The 19381-nt window shown below is 39.6% G+C and overlaps 1 protein-coding gene across 9 annotated transcripts in view; it reads right to left on the bottom strand.

Annotated features, from left to right (window-relative positions):
• LOC115482561 (nuclear receptor corepressor 1-like) overlaps nt 1-19381 on the bottom strand; it is a 315982-nt gene that overhangs the window by 62765 nt on the left and 233836 nt on the right. For 8 of the 9 annotated variants that reach the window (XM_030222440.1, XM_030222445.1, XM_030222447.1 and 5 more), the window contains exons 24-30: nt 18818-18978; nt 14899-15019; nt 14703-14807; nt 13721-13821; nt 13388-13559; nt 4030-4170; nt 429-512 (exon numbers count right to left, since the gene is read on the bottom strand). In XM_030222440.1, the coding sequence (XP_030078300.1) occupies nt 429-512; nt 4030-4170; nt 13388-13559; nt 13721-13821; nt 14703-14807; nt 14899-15019; nt 18818-18978 (885 nt within the window). The remainder of the gene's footprint in view (nt 1-428; nt 513-4029; nt 4171-13387; nt 13560-13720; nt 13822-14702; nt 14808-14898; nt 15020-18817; nt 18979-19381) is intronic. The other variant, XM_030222442.1, reaches the window with a different exon arrangement.

Genomic DNA, 19381 nt, shown 5'->3' with positions numbered 1-19381 from the left:
TGGTGGCTGTGACAATCCGGTATGGGGACAAGATGCCTTTTCAGTCAAGCTAAGTATCTGTGGAACTGTATTTTGATATAATTCATAAATTACCAGCAGTATTTATTATTTTTCATGACATTTTGAAGGATGATTTTCTTCACTAATCCAACAAAGCCTACCAAGCTTGGTCTGTATGAGGTAGAGCCAAGTAGTGAAGGGATTTATAGAGAAAAATCTTCCAATAAAGACTCAATTTATAGGTAAAGAACAGACCACTGAGTATGGAAGAGAACTGCACCTACAATAAACTAAAAATCCATGTCATTATACAACTGTTAATTGGGGCAATGGCTAGTGCAGTAATAGGCCTTATTAATTTCAGTAATATATTTGCTCTCAGGGGTCTCATGGTTTATTTCTTGAGGCAGAGTCCTTGAAGTATTCACCTTGCATTATGGAACCAGTTAGAATGGGTCTCTCTTTTGTTTCAGCATGAGGGCTCCCTCTAGGCAGTGCACGGCATATTAACCCTGAAATAACCAAAACAAATTACAAGTGTCAGGAAGACAAGAACATACTTAACTGATAACATAAACAGAATTTCAAGGACAAGGGATTATAGCATGAAGTTAGAGGAAAGATTCAGATGAAAATATGAGCCCCCCCAAAAAAACATTATTAAGAGGGTGATAGGGTTAGTATTGATATTTTAACTTCGTGTTTGTCTGTCAGTTTGTGTGTTTTTTTTGTGTTTGATATACACATGATATATAAGTTTACTATAAACTGCCTATAATATATAAATAGATGTTTTATAAAGCAAAGTTGGTCTGGAGACATGGCACGGATTGGAGAATTTATTAGTAAACTAGTAAAAAAGGCCCGTTTCTGACACAAATGAAACGGGCGCTAGCAAGGTTTTCCTCGGAGTGTGTATGTTTGAGAGAGTGACTGTGTGTGAAAGAGTGAATGTGCGAATGTGTGTGTGCGAGAGAGAGAGAGAGTGAGTCTGGGTGCGAGTGTGTCTGTGAGAGAGAGAGTGTGTGTGTGAGAATGAGAGTGTGTGCAAGTGTGTATGTGAGACACAGTGTGAGAGAGACAGAGTGTGTGTGTGAGAATGAGAGTGTGTGCAAGTGTGTATGTGAGACACAGTGTGAGAGAGACAGAGTGTGTTTCACACAGATACAGTATGTGCGAGAGTGTGTGTGACACACAGACTCTCTGAGACTGAGTGTATGAGACCAAGAGAGTGTGTCAGTGACTGTGTGACACATAGAGAGTGAATGTGATACAGTGTGAGACAAAGTGTGTGAGAGACAGTGTGTGAGAGTGAGAAAGACATTGACTGTGAGAGAGAGAGAGAGTGTGTGTGTGACAGAGATACCTCCCCCCTTCTCTGGTGTCAGGCCTCCCCCCCCCCTCTCTCTGGTGCCTGAGCATTACTGTGCAGGACGCTGAGCTCTGGCTGTGCTTCAAGGAACTGACCAATCCTATTTAATAGAATGCACCTCCAACATTCTGAAGCCGAGAAACCTCATGTGGTTGGTCACTTCTGCTTGTGACAAAACCGGAAGTACGTGATGTCAATTCAGGAGATGGATACAGAGAGCAGGAATGCCTCAGCCATGCAGTCAGCTTCAGAATGTTGGAGGTGCGTTTTATTATATAGGATTATGAGTTCTAATGAGCAATGAGATTACATAGGACTGCTGTGACAAAGACCAAGTCTGTGGAAGAATATGTATCAACACAGGAAAATGATTTGAGTCCTACAGAAGGAACTGCAAAGATATGACTACTATAAATATCTGATACAAACTATTTTTAGGTCTGGAAAAATTTGAATTTGGTCACAAACAGGTTGAATGCTCAAGTAGATGTTACATTAGTATATGTCTATCAAAGAGTATAGATTACAAACAGAATTCCTTACAACACATATTATGGCTACATAGGACAGCAGAGCCGAGTAGCACACCATCGTTTGCTCTTGACATGGGCGAACTCCTGGATATGGGGACTAAAGACTCTACAGTTTAGAGAAACTATGCACAGATTTGAAATAGTTGCTACTGTCGAGGTAAGACAATGGGGAAAGTAAAACAATGAGGCATTCAACATAAAATTCCTGGCCGCTTTTAATCTACTAATAAAGACATTGTTTTTTTTACAAGGTCTGCGTAATTGTTTTACTTTTCATATTGGATTTGGCAGACTGACTGCCTTGTTGTAAGACAATGAGGTACAATTTATTTTTGCAAAAGTGGCATACTGGCCTTTTGATAGTAAAACGTTATGCTGTCAGAGACCCAGGTGTGCTTAAAGGCAGGCATTCCTGGGTTGTTCGAATTATAGGTAACAGTTGAGAGTTTTCTCATATGTTATCACACAAAAATAGTAGAGTGGACCATTTTGCTCTTTTAATGCAATATTTAATAACATCACAATTAGATTATTGCAACTCATTATACATCGGTATCCCGACCAAATTAATGAGAAAAATTCAACTCATAGAAAATATTGCTGCTAAACTGATTTATGGCTTTGGGAAATATGAAAGAGCTACTCCATTTCTGATGAAACTACACTGGCTTCCTTTTGAAGCGAGAGTAAAGGTAAGGTGGAAGCATCTGATATACCGCTTTACTGTGGTATAACCAACGTTTAAAGGTGGCAAGTTTTGCATATAAATTGATGGGTATCTGACCAAAAATTATTTTAACAGAATTAAATATAGTGCCAGATCCTAGGACAAGATCTCAAATCATCTATCATCATCTATTTCCTTTCCCAAGCTTCAAAAGGTGTACATTTTAAGAAAGTTTTCAATAGATCTTTTGGGTATAATATTGCTTTGAAATAGAACAAACTTCCTATATCTGTTAAACTCCATTCCTATTTATTTCTCAATTATGATGTTTGTCTTGTTTTCCGTCTTCACGTGTTTGTTAGATTCTGTTAAGAATTTTTTCAACAAACCTTTGGATTGATTTTTTAGCTTTGTGACTGAATCGGTATGAGAGTTCTGCTTTCAAGCAAATTTTGCAAATGACTTCATCTGTCTCCGAATAGTTAAAAACTTCTTCCATAAGCACATGCTGTCCTTTGCCATGTGGTAAGACAGTTTTAACAAAACATTTGGTCAACCATTCATTCTGTCTTAAACCCCAAACACCGTTTTTTTTTAATGTAGTATTTGAACTCTTTTCTCTCTGATAGCATAAACGGTTTGATATGTGCTCCGGCAAGGTAAGGCATAGAGGCTGGCTCAGCGCAAGCAGTGGCTAGAAACTCACAATTGAATCTAAAATCATTAAAATGAAATAACATCAATAAATATATGAGATAAGGAATACTGACTGACCAAGGAGCATACTGTCCTAAGACAGTTCAGTGCTCTGTCTCCACCTGCTAGTAGATGGTCACAACCCACAAGTCCCTAGATTCATCAGTTGCTGATGCTAAGGAACAAACTATTTGAAGGTGATCCTGTGAGAAATTGGTAATCAGTGTTCCTTTCATAGTTTGGGGGTGACATAGTTTTATTTTTTGGATCCTGTAATTAGTTTCACTGCTGAATTTTGAACAATTTGAAGGCAACGAATACCTGATTCAGGAGCCATGTACTACTACTACTACAAATCATTTCTATAACGCTACCAGTCGTACGCAGCGCTTCACAATTGAACATGAAGAAGAGACAGTCCCTGCTCAAGAGAGCTTACAATCTAAATCATGTAGTAAGGGATTACAGTAATCCAGATGTGTTATGACAAATGAATGGGTAAGTATGCGAAGGGCAGATTTCTCAAAAAGGATGTTGCACTGAATAGATTTATGTTTGTTGAAACATGTTTTAATAACATTGGAGATTTGAGGCTTAAAAGCTTCAATAAAGCAACCTGAAGTTACTCAGTGCTCAAGACATTTGTTTAGTAACATTCATCGTGTGCAGGACCTACCAGCAAAGTATTAAGATAGCAAGTAGTGTTGAATGCGAATGACCCCCGAGTTTTGTGCACACAAGCCTTTCATGTGCTCTCTTACCTTCCATGGGTGCAGACACAGGAGTCTCCCTTACAGAAATCCCTCGCTTAAGATTTCCTTCCATGGCATCATAAGTCCTTTTCAAGCTCATTTCAGGAGCTGTCCTTGGACTCCTAGTTCCTTCTCGTAGATTTTTTATAGCTACATAATACAGAGAACGTGTGTGGTTTAGCAGGATTGTAAAAAACACAGAAAACACCTGAAGCTTGGAAGAGACAAAATCTTAGGTTAACATCAAAGTTCATGCACCACAGCAATTGTTTCCTTGATACACCTCTGTAAGCTTGATAAAGAACCTGTAATTAAAAAACAAGTTTCTTCTAATTATAAATAAATTACATAGATCCTATTTACAATCACCCTGTCAAAACAACTGATCTTTTGTTTTCACCCTGGTCAAGCCTGACATAGCCAGGTACCTGCTTCATCCTTCAAGCCATCTTGGCACTTGCTATGACAACAACAACAACAAAAAAGCCCTTCTGGCACATCAGAACTGCTGAGATTATCACTAAACTATGGAGACAGCGGGTTATCAACGTTAATGTGCTGAGCTACAAGTTATGAGATTTCAGGAGCTGACACTGCCACCTTTAACAAGTCTGCTACGTCTTTGAGGCATATTTTCAAAGCACTTTGGGAGGCTAAGTTCCATAGGTTTCTATGGAACTTTGGGAGGCTAAGTGCTTTGAAAATGAGCTTGTTTGTTAACTAGCACAGAAAAAAGGGAAAACATTAACAATCCACAACATCTTGCTCCTCAAACATTGCTATATACCCAAAGGGAACAAAGAACACTGTGATATAAGAGATACCACAAGGAGGCGATGTAGATGCGGCTATATGTATGAAAGAATGATGGTGGATCCATTTCCTGGATACAGTTACACCCAAAAGTTTTGAATCAGACTACAGATATTTGATTATACATTTTTTTTCAATTTTCTTTGCTCTACAGAATGGATTTTTGATTTTCTTCTTTTTTTTTTCATTATTATTATTCAGATCTTTTTTTTTTCAGTGCACACATCACCACATTGTCTGTGGGATCCTTTAAACTTAGTAATTCGATCATTCCTTTCCCTTGAGCCAGTTATTTTGGATGAAGTTTGCTACCGATATAACTTTCAGTAAGTTCTTTGATATCATTTGGTTTTTTTCTGTGATATTTCTTTTTATAATTTTCTTCCTTTGTTTTTCAGTTCAAGCAACTGTTTATAGTCCCCAGAAGCAGGTCTTTTGATCGAAATGCTGTATTTTACATGAGCGTCAGCGTCAGGTGTTAGAACTCCTTGACCAGCACTGAGCCTGCAAATGCAGGATAAATAGTCGCTTATTTTCTTTTCATTTTCTTATTGCAATTTTGCTGTAATTTCAGTAAGGATCTGTGTTAAATGCCTTAGTGCAGTGATTTTAGAGGTTTTTGCGCAGTTTAAGTTTTGCGCTCACACTCCATTTTTGAATTTAAATGTCTTTTTGATAGCTGTTTAACTAAAAAGTTGATGAGGGCAAATGATTGATTACATGCAGTAGGCTAAAGGGTTTGGAATAGCTTTGGGCTATAGGAGATCTAATAGCTTTGCCACTGATGGACATCTGATGCTTCTGGGTCCTTTTTCCTCTTTTTCACTTATATCACAGTGTTCTATGTCTTTGTTTATTTATTTATGAACATTTATACCCCACTTTTTTCCACATTAAGCAGACTCAAAGTGGCTGACATGTATTTATCTAATAACAATGTGAATAATAAAATCAGTTTATTCTTCGGAATAACAATCATCGGTGCATTTGATGTCTAAATAATAAATCAAATCTACCCCAAATATATAGAAAATAGATGTTTTTAACATTTTTTGAAATTTTAGATAATCAGATGTTAGTTGCAACTCCATAGACAGCAAATTCCAACACTGAGCTGATGTGTAAACAAAGCCCATTACATGAGTAGATTTATATTTCACTACTACTATTTAGCATTTTTATAGCGCTACAAGGCTTACGCAGCGCTGCACAAACATAGAAGACAGACAGTCCCTGCTCAAAGAGCTTACAATCTAATAGAGTTACATTCTTTAATGTTGGAAATTGTAATAAACTTCGGATTTTCAACCGATGGGCACAATCACTCAAACGAACTGCCAACAAAGTTACCAGATATTCAGGAGTGTTACTATACAATGTCCTATGAACCAAAGTACATAATTTATTTTTAATTGTAACAAGTTTATATTACATCTCAAGTAGAACACTTAACAAAAAATGCCATATATTCCAAGAAAATAATCAATCAATCAAAACGGAAGGGAAATACAAATACAGACTCAGACAGCATATACAACCTCAATAAAAGGAAAAGAAAAAGGAGAGAGAAGCAAGGGAAAATGGAAAAGAGAAGAAAGAACCTATTCTAATATATTAGGAAAATTAACAGGAACATTCTTCCAGTTGCATTAACGTATACATAGAAGACTAACTATTCTGTGTCCACCACATTCACTATGGGAGAGGATGCTACAATCGGAACTGGCAGTTTCCTAGCCACCACAAAATTACTTAAATGTCCTGGGTCAACAAAGGAATAAACCTTAATCCCCAATTTTACCACACATTTACAAGGAAACTGTAAGAAATAAGTAGCTCCCAAGGCCAAAACATGAGGTTTAAGAGCCATAAAGGCTGATTACTGGCCCTGGACAAATCAGGAAATACATGAAAGTTTAAAAATCTCAAATTCAGGTATCTCTCATAATTCTCCAATGCCTTCATTTTTTTTGAGACACAAGATTGTCTTTCACTAAACCAGCCTGGACAGACTTCAATTCCTGAGTAGATCGCTCTAAGGGCTTCTTTTATAAAGTTGCACTAACGATTCCCACGCGGTAAATGAGAGGAAGCCTATCGGAACTGAATAGCTTCCACTTATTTGCCGCACCGACAATCTGCAGCATGACTTTGTAAAAGAGGCCCTAAATTTGAAATCCTCTCCTCTTGTTTAACAACCTCTTCATGGGTATATATCTGTGTTGGGAGAGAGTCAGGACTTTCCAAAAACTATATCAAACTTATGCAACATTGTACTTTCCAAAGATTCGATGGCAGCCAGTACCTCTCTCAAGTCTATCTTAAGCATGCAAGTTGTCCAAACTTCTTTCTCAGCTGAACTTCTGGATCACCTCCATCAGCAGCCACTGCCACCTCCAGAGGAATTGCCTGAGAGGAGAGGACATGCCAGCTCCTGCTGCACCATCAAGCGGGTTCACTGCGGCTGCACTTCCGATTTCGGCAGCATTCCTTTGCAACACTGAGACGCCCATACTACCAGGTCTGGGAGGAGTCTTTGACGATCCTGGACTCAGTGTGGTGTCTAACACTGCAGAAAAGAGCTTTCCACTGCCCAGCGCCTGCTTGCAGGTAAATACAGTACCGAAGTCTCAAAACCCGTCAGCGTCTGTTGTACCAGGTTTAGCACAGATGAGTCTGCAGATGGAAACATATGCACCTTGCACTTCACCATTGCTATTCCCACAGAAAACCGTTCCAAAATCCAGACACTAAAGGAACTATGTTAACAAGCCTCCATTTTGTCAGCCATCTTGCCCTGCAATGCCACATAATTTAAACATCAAGCTTCCAAAGGAAGCCAATGCAAGTTTTTCAACAACGGTGAAGCAAAATCTGACCATCATTTTCCAAAATTCAGTTTTGCTTCTGTAGTTTGTAAAACCTGCAGACGCCTCAAAGATGTCTTTGAACAATCCATTTAGAGTTACAATAGTCGAGACAACACCAACGCTTGAACAACCAACTGAAAACGATCCTGATCTACCATATTTTTTATACGCTGTCATTGACTCAACTTGAAAGACTCTCCTAATCAGCTGCTTGATATTTTCATATTTAAATGACTTAACTAAAATTATTCCAAGCACCCTCAAAGAAGATTCTAAAACAAAAATGGTACCTGAGATAATTAGTAACGAGCTCAAAGGTTTTTTTTAGCTGCGGGGTAAGACAAAATCTTTGTTTTACAAGTGTTTAACTTCAACTTATCACTTGATGCCCACTGTTCCATTCTATTAAAATAACTAGTTTTATCTGCCAGACTCTCCTCAATAGAATTAGGCAGCTTTGATTTTTAATAACTGGTTTAACCATAACAGATATAATTACAGACCTGTCGCTTCTATCCCATTGTTGACTAAGGTAATGGAGGGAATAGCTGGTACTCAGCTTATGAATCACCTTTCCTCTTTCTCCCTCTTGCATAAATCCCAGTCAGGCTTTAGGCCTTGTTATAGTATTGAAACGGTCTTGACCACTTTAATATCTGATTTTAGGAAAGCAGTCTGACTAGGCTTTTAGTGATGCAATTCAATATGTCAAGTGCCTTTGACATTGCTGATCATCAGTTGCTTTTAGGCTTGTTGGATTATGTGGGAAGATCCACCAATGGTTCCACGGCTTCCTAAAATCTAGATCGTATCAGGTGAAGTTGTCAGGTTCTCTCACCTTTCTGGTCTCCTGACTGTGGGGTGCCACAGGGCTCATCGCTTCTTCCAATCTTATTCAATGTTATTAGGTGAAAGGCCAGAGGCAGCAAGGTTCTGTACTTTTATTTACGTGGACAATGTTACAGCCTATATCCCTTTCAAGATTGGTCTTCCAGAAATTGTCCCTAAGATTAGGCTTGGTCTGGATTTGTTGGAATCCTGGGCTTCCAAATTTAAGTTTAAGTTAAATAGAGATAAGACTAAATTTCTTGTGGTAACCAACCCCTTTGACCGTACTGCATATAATAATTTTACTACTGATGTGTTCTACGCCCCTAGACTCTACACTTAGGGTGCTGGGTGTATTAATTGACAGTCACCTCACATTTGAGCCTTGTTTCCTCAATAGTACAAAAAATCCTTCAGGTCTTTTTGGAAGCTGAGGAGAATCAGATCATATTTCTCACCTGACATCTTTAGACTGCTAGTTCAATCCTTGCTTTTAACTCACTTTGATTACTGCAATTCCATCTATGTTGGATGTAAGGAAGGTGTCCTAAAAAGGCTGCAAACTGCCCAAAATACTGCAGCTAGGCTTGTCCTCAAGTTATTGTGTTTTGATAGAGCCACTCAATTATTATGTAAGCTGCACTGGTTGCCCATTAAAGCCAGGATTATTTTAAAATGATGTGTTTTTGTCTTTCAAATAATATATGGCATGACACCGGATTATATGCAGCCCTTAATAACTATTCTCCTGCGCAATATAACCTCCGTTTCTAGAGACTACCTTAGACTTAAATACATAAGTACCGCCATACTGGGAAAGAACAAGGGTCCATCAAGCCCAGTATCCTGTCTCCGACAGCGGCCAATCCAGGCTTCAAAAACCCGGTAACCCCCCCCCCCAAAAAAAAAAAAAAAAAAAAAAAAAAATTAATAATATTCAATGGACTTTTCCCTCAGGAATTCCTAAGGCCAGCTGCTGTCACTACATTCTCCGGCAACGAGTTCCAGAGTCTAACTACACTCTGAGTAAAGAAAAACTTTCTCCTATTTGTTTTAAATCTACCATATTCTAGCTTCATCTTGTGTCCCCTGGTTTTGTTTTTGTTTGAAAGTGTGAACAATCACTTCACATCTGTCCGCTCTACTCCGCTCACTATCTTGTAGACTTCTATCATATCACCCCTCAGCCGCCTTTTCTCCAAGCTGAAGAGCCCTAACCTTCTCAGCCTTTCCTCATAGGGAAGTCGTTCCATTCCCTTTATCATTTTCGTCGCCCTTCTCTGCACCTTTTCTAATTCCTTTGTATCTTTTTTGAGATGCGGCGACCAGAATTGGATACAATACTCGAGGTGCGGTTGCACCATGGAGCGATACAACAGCATTATAACGTCCTCGTGTTTGTTTTCCATCCCTTTCCTAATAATACTCAACATTCTGTGTGCTTTCTTTGCTGCCGCAGCACACTGGGCAGATATTTTTAACGTCTAATCAACGATTGCTCCCAGATCCCTTTCTAGGTCCGTAACTCCTAACACGGAACCTTGCATGACATAGCTGTAATTTGGGTTCCTCTTACCCACATGCATCACTTTGCACTTGTCAACACTGAACTTCATCTGCCACTTGCACGCCCAATCCCCAAGTCTCGCGAGGTCCTCTTGTAATCTTTCACACTCCTCCTGTGACTTGACGACCCTGAATAATTTTGTGTCATCTGCGAATTGAATTACCTCACTAGTTATTCCCATCTCTAGGTCATTTATAAATATGTTAAAAAGCAGCGGTCCCAACACAGACCCCTGCGGGACCCCACTAACTACCCTTCTCCACTGAGAATACTGACCATTCAACCCTACTCTTTGCGTCCTATCTTTCAACCAGCTCTTAATCCATAGTAATACCCTACCTCCGATCCCATGACTCTCCAGTTTCCTCAGGAGTCTTTCATGAGGCACTTTGTCAAACGCCTTCCAGATTGCAAGAGAATGTGTTATAAGTCAGTTCACTCTGCTGACTTTAGATACCAGGGCGCTTAAGTGGTGGAATTCACTGCCAATGGCAATCAAGGGTTAGCCTGATTACTTGGTATTTCGCAAAAGACTGAAAACTCTCCTCTTTGAAAGGTTTCTATCCATTAATGTAGTATCTTAGATTGTAACTGGCCATCAATGATCCATGTTTGATATTTTGTTTATGGCTTTGTAAACTTTGTCTGTTGTTTATTTACCGTTAGCCACATTGAACTCGAGTATGTTTGGGACAATATGGGGTATAAGTGTCAACATAAATAAATAAATATGAAAATGGTGTTGAAGCCTGAGATGGCTTAATTTATAGTCAAGGTTTAACTATTTACATACTGACTGCATACAAGTGGCACTGGCCACATATGAATCTGCTGCTCATGGAGTAGGTCATGAACTGGAATTGCATATGTAGCCTTTACAGATACCTGGCCTTTTAAAAAATTAATCGTATCTACTCTGGACTCAACTTTTTGTGATGGAGGAAAGGGTACCTCTTTCACCATTCAGTGATAAGCTTAAAGTAAGCAATGTCCCTCTAAGGTAGGGGGTCTTAACCATTTTTGGTTTCTGAACACCTCTAACTAATCAATGAAACCCTCACACCCCTCTTCCTAAATCACGTGTCCCACTACCGACAGCTATATCTGTCATTAACTATTAGCTGCTAAAAGTGCTAACGAGTCACTAAAATTGCAGTAGTGAACAGTTAAATAACTGCCTTCACTCTGTCTAGAAAGTTTCAATAAATTGTTTCAGATTTCAAGACCATACTCCACACTCTGTTTGACCTCCTCCCACACCCCTGCTCTAAGGCAATGAATGTTTAGTTGGAGGAGGAGAAAGATCACAAGAAATTCCTGTAGAAAGCTTTTTCTTCTCAGGAAAAAGATAATGGTGATGATACTTCATTTATTTCAGCACTATCTTCAATTCAAATGTCATGAACAAAGGGAATATTAAGGCAAGGAATGACTGCCTTGGGACTCAGAATCCAAGACAGAGCAAAGCAATACTGTAGGATCCTGTAAAAAATTGGGGCTCTCTCTGTGCATGACTGTAGATTGTAATTTCTGGCAGGTCTTTGCAGCAGCTTTAATAAATGTAATGATTTTTCTATAAGGAAACAAAAGAGATTGATACAGAAGAGACAACGAAACCAAGTGGGGATGATTCATTTGCCACAGTGACAAAAACTAGAATTGATTGTATGTAGTTTTACTCTTGCAACCTGTGCACTTAAGTCATCCTGCAAAGAGGAATGTCATGAAGCAGTGCATGATAGCCAAACGCAAAGTTCTGAACAAACAAACCAGATTATTAGCAAACACTTGTTTTCTAAGCTGATAGCACTACAGAGAAGACTGTGCCCAAGATCTGGCAAATGTGCTTTTCCACCGATTCCACCAGAGGTACATGCGATTGTTTGTATTTGAAGTGGCACCATACCAAAATCATAGGTGTTCTAGGTCAAGACTTGTGCCAAGGTGGTGGATTTATGGAACTGACTCCATACATTTTGACCCTTGAAGCCAATGCAAGAAAGAAGAGGCAACACCAGTGGAAAAGGACCACTGGAATGTGCTGAATCAGCAGATCTCTGTGCTGAAAAGGCCTTGCATTCTGCTTTCTGTGCAAGTAGCCACCTCATTCTGGAGCCAATTTAAGTTTGCATTTTCAGGCTCTTGGACATATGTGCCCAAAGTGCTTGCATGCCTCCTGTTTATGCTCTGAACCCAAACAGATAAGGCATTTAGCAAGGGTGTCTAAGTTCATGATCTTTCTTGCAAGTTGGACAGTGCTGGAAACCTGGCTTTTTGTCATCGCAAAGAAACAAACTATGAAAATCATCAGAAGACTGTAAAATTCTTAACATTTTTGGACAGCTTTTTGTTTTGTCCTCATTTGGGAAAGCAGGATAAAACAAATAAACTGAGGGGAATGAGGAAACTGCTATGCATGGAAAGAGCCACGCATGCTCAGAAATTTCCGCTAGTTCTAAATCCTAGAAGAGCTGTTCCACCTGGTACTGTGAAATAGTATCACCCATTTGTGTGCTCATTTAATCATGCTTTGTTGATGAAGAAAGAATTCACCATCTCCCATTCAGCCTCGAAAGCACTGTCTCCTAGTGATGAAGGATTACAGTCTGTATCTTATGTCACTTCTTGTAGCTCGCTGTGTCCCTGCTCCTCAGAAAAAGAAAAATTTATACAGCATTACATGAACTATGACTTGATCAATTAATTCTAGGTTTCCTCCATTTAAGTTTACTAAATGGAAAGGACATTTTCTTCACCAGACAGTCTTACACTATTTGTGCTACCTACCTGTATGCCCTAAGCCAGGCCTAAACAATATGAACAACTGGATTAAAAAGCTACCATAAATCAAGATCCATTGACTGAACAAGCCTACTACTACTACTTATTTCTATAGCGCTACTGGACGTACGCAGCGCTTCACACAGTCCCTGCTCAATACAGCTTACAATCTAATTATGACAGACAGACAGACAGGACAAGTAAGGGATAAGGGTTAAGACAGGCAGGACATATCAGGGATAGGGGACAGTTGAAGGTTTAGGTTTAGGAGTTAAAAGCAACATCGAAGAGGTGGGTTTTTAGCCTAGATTTGAAGATGGCCAGAGATGAGGCTTGGCGTACCGGCTCAGGAAGTTTATTCCAGGCATAAGGTGCAGCAAGACAGAAACCTAAGTTTTAATCACTCAGTCGCAGGCATCTTGCTGAAACCATTTAAAGTAGAATTCAAACCTTACTATCTGTCAGATTCCCTTAAACAAGCTCTATATTATGTGCATGTATAACTTACTGTCATAAGACACAATAAGGCCACTCTCGCTTTCATAAATTACGTGGCCCTTAGCTGCAGCCTCCTCTCGACACTTCTCAGGGCTGTTCATATCTTCTGTGGCAAGTCGAGTGATGGTCCCCTTCAGCAGTGTGTCAGCAGCAATGCCAGCCTGGGTTAGAGCCGGTGTACCCTGGAATTGAAGAGGAAAGCAAAAGCAACTAGCAGCGTTCTGGAGAAATGATTGTTAGTCAAGCAGACAACTTCATTATCTCAAACATATATGAATCTTAATAAGATAACTTAATACTAAAGGTAAACAAGTCCAGAAAGGAGTCTTGTACGTTTAAATACCTGAGTGATAGAGCCACGTAGGGCAGTCACAGTTTCCATTGGGACTTTGGTAGTTGGTGTCCCTCGAGTTATGCCTCCTTCTTGGATGGTGGAAACTGTACCTGGGAAAAACAGCCACAATTACTCATGCAAATGTTCTCCTCTTCCGATAAAAGAATCATATAATTTCCATATAATTCCCTATAAAATGTGCATCAGGAAACAAAATAAATTAGATATCTTTCCCTCATCTATACATATGTATTTATATCTATTTGTTCTGCCATGTGTGGCATACTGAGTATAATAGTGTAACTGGCTATCTACCATACAAAATGATTCAATAAGGACTTGCAACATTATCTTTCAGAAACCAGTTACATATGCTCTGAAAAGAAAATCATTCTGTTTGCAGAAGGTCTTGAAATCAGGAAGACAGGGGACACTATCTAGCCCCATCATGCTATTCACTACTTTTATAGGAGAGCTCAGTTTCAGGATCAAGTCTTCCATCCTTGAAGAAACTCTAACTAGTGGTCATTGTCAAAGAAAATGTAAGTGGGATCCAATCACTGCTTAGCACTATTCATTGTCAATCATATAACCCAGTGGTTCTCAAACTGTGCACCGTGGCGCCCTGGTGCACTGCAGCCAACTCAGTGAACCTGCAGATTATTTTAAGACCTCCATGGAATGGCTGGCGGGGATGCCCAAGCCTTGCCAGCTGAAACCGTCTGCTACCCAAGCCCCAATCTACATAACTGCCTGAGGGAGTTGGCAGCATGCTTCAGATGTCGATAACGGAACTTATGCGTAAGCTGGCAACCCCACAGGGGGCAGGAAGAGAAGACCTGAAACAGTGGTTCCCAAACTACAGCCTAGGGGCACAATGAAAAAATTCCTTAACACTAAGGGTGCCGTGAACCCAGAAAGTTTGGGAACCACTGATACAGCCCACTCTCTCCAGCATATTTTTGAGATCTGGGCAGGAAAGCTGACTCACCTCGGACGACACCTTCATGCTGTCCCCTGACCAGCAGGCCCTCTGGCTGGGTGCTTTGGTTCCTGGGCGAAAACTCTTCTTGCTTGATGTATGGCACAGAAGTTACTTGAAAAATGAGCAAAGTTATTTTAAAAAATAGTAATGATCCATTACTACAAATTTTCTAATGTCTCTGTGTTTCAATACTGTGCCCTACCAGGCTTTGCAGTCTCCTGTTGCCTTGGCAATCCCAGAGAGATGGACCCAACAGAGGGCTTAGCTGGCTCTTGGCTGTAAGAAACTTGACCAGGAGACGCTATATATGTGCCAGGTGTTCCCTATAGGAAGGGACCAGAAATACAATAATGCAGACCAACACACATTCTGACATTATTGCAAGTCACGTAACAGTAAATGGACTTGACAAAACTGATGTAAGGTTTCTTTTCACTAAGCATATTTGGTTCAATTTGCTTAACCAAAAGCCCATAATTGCTTGCATTCTCCTCTAAAGGGAAAGAATAAGACATCAGTCTACATCCAATTTGATTCTTGGCATGTGCTTCAAATTTTTTTTAACAGCTCCTAAAATAGCCCAGGAAATCACTGGATGATCAGGTGAGGCTGCACTCCCTATAGTGCCTGTCCATCTGATACTTTGCAAAGAATATTTGGCAGAGGGCCAGGAAGCTACATGCTTCTATTTTAAGCACAGAAAGTCTGTTATTTATCATCCAGTCACTGAATAAATGAGAGAAGAGGTTCTCATAGGACACACTATCCTTTAATATTGGCTAGCTGCCGCAAGTTATATTTGAGAGGTAATAACTGCTTGGAGAGCCAAACAGAGCAAACACTGGGGTTGTATATGCTTGCCTCAAATCATCCGAATGTATCTAGACATTAATTTCATTCAGAAATCTACATCTTGAACTCTAAATTTGTCCTCCATCTCTTTGGGTCTCCCTAGTCTCCCCCCTCCCCCCCCAAAAAAAACAAAATCTGCAGGGTCAATCTATTGTCATATTTAATTGATTGGACTAGAGATATCTGGCGAGACTGTACTGGCTATTGGACAATAATCAGCTGATATTTCTGATATGTTGCCAATTCAAGGAAATGCTATGGCATGGACAATGAGACCTTTCATTTGGGGGGGGGGGGGGGGGGAGAGTGGGTATTACGTTTTTGTCTCAGGTCTTGGGAGATGATGGGAGGAGGTTAAGGCCTCGACGTTTTTACATATTATCAGCTATCCCATTATATTTCATCTTTGGACTGTAGCTCTGCAAGCCAAACACACTGCTAATTTCGGGAGTTTTTTGTCACAGCAAGAGAAGACCAGTTTTCAGTTTCTACTTTGCATAAATTGTTGACTCAAATTTGTCCAAGCCGTGACTTATTTGATTTGACGCAGAGACGGTGAACTGATTTACAGAGGTCTGTTGATTCTCTTGATCTTTTGACTTTAGTCAGAAGAATCCCTAGGCTCAGTGTTAATGCTTATCTACAGGAATGTCAGTTTCGTGTATTACACTGCGCTTATTTTACAGGTGCAATTATTTAAAATATGGAGGGTGGACTCACCTTTATGTCACAAATGCCATGTAGATGATAACACCTTGTTTCATGCTTTTTGGACATGTTCTACATATACAATATTTTTGTAGAGGAGTGTGGTAGCCGTGTTAGTCCACTGTTAAGGTTATCAATAGAAATCAAACAAAATAAAACATGGAAAAGAAAATAAGATGATACCTTTTTTATTGGACATAACTTAATACATTTCTTGATTAGCTTTCGAAGGTTGCCCTTCTTCGTCAGATCGGAAATAAGCAAATGTGCTAGCTGACAGTGTATATAAGTGAGAAACATTCAAGCATTGCTATGACAGTCTGACAGGGTGGGAGGATGGGGGTGGGTAGGAAGTATGCATGGGGACATCAAAGTATACTATTGGTATTCTAACAGGGTGGGTGTGGACAGGTGAGGGGAGGGTGATCAACAGAGACATACAGCTTTATGGTTTATAATGGGCTAGGAACCCCAGGTCCTTGTTAAGTCCTTTCTGTTGGGTGTTAAAATATTCAATCATTCTGACTTCAAAGGTCTTACGTTCTTGTATGGTTTTAAAGTTACCTTTGAGGATTCTCACTGTGAATGTGGTATATATCATTCAGTGTAAAAAATGTAATGAAGGATGCTATATTGGAGAAACAGGCCAGATGCTTAAGACAAGATTCAATTTACATAGACATCATATAAACAATGCTGGTGCCAGCAGGGTTCCCACGCCTGTTGGGCAACATTTTACAAGACCAGGACACTGCACCAGTGACTTCACAGTGAGAATCCTCAAAGGTAACTTTAAAACCATACAAGAACGTAAGACCTTTGAAGTCAGAATGATTGAATATTTTAACACCCAACAGAAAGGACTTAACAAGGACCTGGGGTTCCTAGCCCATTATAAACCATAAAGCTGTATGTCTCTGTTGATCACCCTCCCCTCACCTGTCCACACCCACCCTGTTAGAATACCAATAGTATACTTTGATGTCCCCATGCATACTTCCTACCCACCCCCATCCTCCCACCCTGTCAGACTGTCATAGCAATGCTTGAATGTTTCTCACTTATATACACTGTCAGCTAGCACATTTGCTTATTTCCGATCTGACGAAGAAGGGCAACCTTCGAAAGCTAATCAAGAAATGTATTAAGTTATGTCCAATAAAAAAGGTATCATCTTATTTTCTTTTCCATGTTTTATTTTGTTTGATTTCTATTGATAACAATATTTTTGGAAATCCATTCTGAATTACTAGGGGAACATTTAGCAATCTCCTATTCCCTTTTCATTAGTGGGGATTCTTTTAGATCATTTTGAGGTTTTTGCGCTGCAGGGCAGGGGAGGCTGTCAGGAAGGCTGGTCTTATTGGTAAAACATTATACTGGAATTTTGGACGGTTCCTGATTCACCCTCTTTTTGGATCTAGCGTAACAAATTTCATGCTTTAATGTTGTTTGAAAGGAACCAGGCCAGGACCTCACCTAAACATAAGAAAGCTTTTCTTTCCATTTGGGAAGTCTATATACAAACTTTGTCACAGAGTTTGTAGCTAGATTCTTAATGCTCTTTGACACTTGGGGACTCTGATGTGGCCTTCTTTTTTTTTTTTCCCTGGATTTTCAGGAGGTCACAAGAACACAGGCCTTCTGAATTGGTTTATTTACTTCTTTGTTGTGGAAAGAGTACAAGGAAAGGGAGTGGGTGTCCGGGGGGGGGGGGGGGGGGGGGAGGAGGAGGGAGTTCATGGTTATAAGAAAAATGGACAACTGTTCTACAATGTTTCTCTGTAATCTTCTTTGAGTGCTTGTCAGCAATAAACAAGATTTAAACATAATTGAATGGGCTAGCCTGTTCTGCTCAAATTGCCAGTTTTTATTTTTAAATTTTAGGCTTCTATGCCCATAATTTAAAATGGATCCCTTATCTCAACCATCTTCTTTGGGGATTTTGTACTTTATAAAAGGCAGATACTTGAATTTCAAAGCATGCACACACAGGCTGATGAGCAAACATGCATAAGAGACCAGCAGTTAAAAAAAAAAAAAAAAAAAAACCTCTTACGCCCTGGTTTATGTAACAAGTTGGCGGGAAAGTTGCAGACATCAACTGTGTTTTCTTTGTTTCCATTGGTGCTCTCTTCCCTATCTGATTACTTCAGAGCTCTTTTTTCAGAGAGGCAGTTTTCTAGGTGCAAGTAAACGATGAATGACAGCAGAGGCAATCTATCTTGCTCTGAGGGTGCTATCTTAGTATTGGAAAATTTATTATCACAAAAAGTAACACCTAAACAGAACAAAACAGAAGAGCTTGTTTCTTCTACATGGCTATCTCATAGCTGCTAAACACAACCTCTCAGGAGGCCCTTGGGGAGAGAGTTTATACTTCATTAAAACTTTCTATACTGCTTTTATTGACTGAACAGGACAAAGTGGTGTACAGTCTAAAACAGAATTTGAAAGGAACTCCATTTAAAATAGAAAAGTTAACACATAACACAGACAACACAAACTCAAATGTTTAAACAGAAACAGAGCAGTGTTTCCTGAATGACATTTTCCCGTACCTGTGAGATGGATCCTCCCATAATGAATGAGGATTTCTCAGGTGCCATACTGGTTTTGGATGACGGAATGAGTGGGGGAGGCGGTCTGGTCGGTCTAGTTGTTGGCAGACGGACTCCTTCAGGTAAATTTGTTATTACTTGATGTGGAGCAGGCTGGAGAACTTAAAAAAAAAAAAAAAGGAAAAAAATGAGAAAACAATATGACTTTTTTTTTCTTTTTAAAAGCCCATGTACGTGCCCTGCTGAAAGGAAATGTGCTGGCAACCAGCCTATGCTGTCCTTGAAGATGAAGGCTTAGCTCAAAACTGAGGAGATTTAATCCAGGGAAGATATAAATCATTAGCAAATACCATTTCTGGAAAGGATTATTATTAGCAATAAAAATGGATTTGGTTCTCTAGATTTTCATATTGTTGAACTGGGAGAAGCCGCCTCAAACTTCCCAAACATTTGAGACTGGTCAGCAGGTCACTTCAAATTATCAACATCTCACCTAGAACCTAAGACTTGCTGAATGCAGTTACATAGGCAAGGCCCTCTCTCTGGATACATACAGAATTCCAT

Source organism: Microcaecilia unicolor, chromosome 13, assembly GCF_901765095.1.
Source record: "Microcaecilia unicolor chromosome 13, aMicUni1.1, whole genome shotgun sequence".
NCBI lineage: Eukaryota > Metazoa > Chordata > Amphibia > Gymnophiona > Siphonopidae > Microcaecilia > Microcaecilia unicolor.
This window is presented reverse-complemented; position numbering and strand designations above follow the sequence as displayed.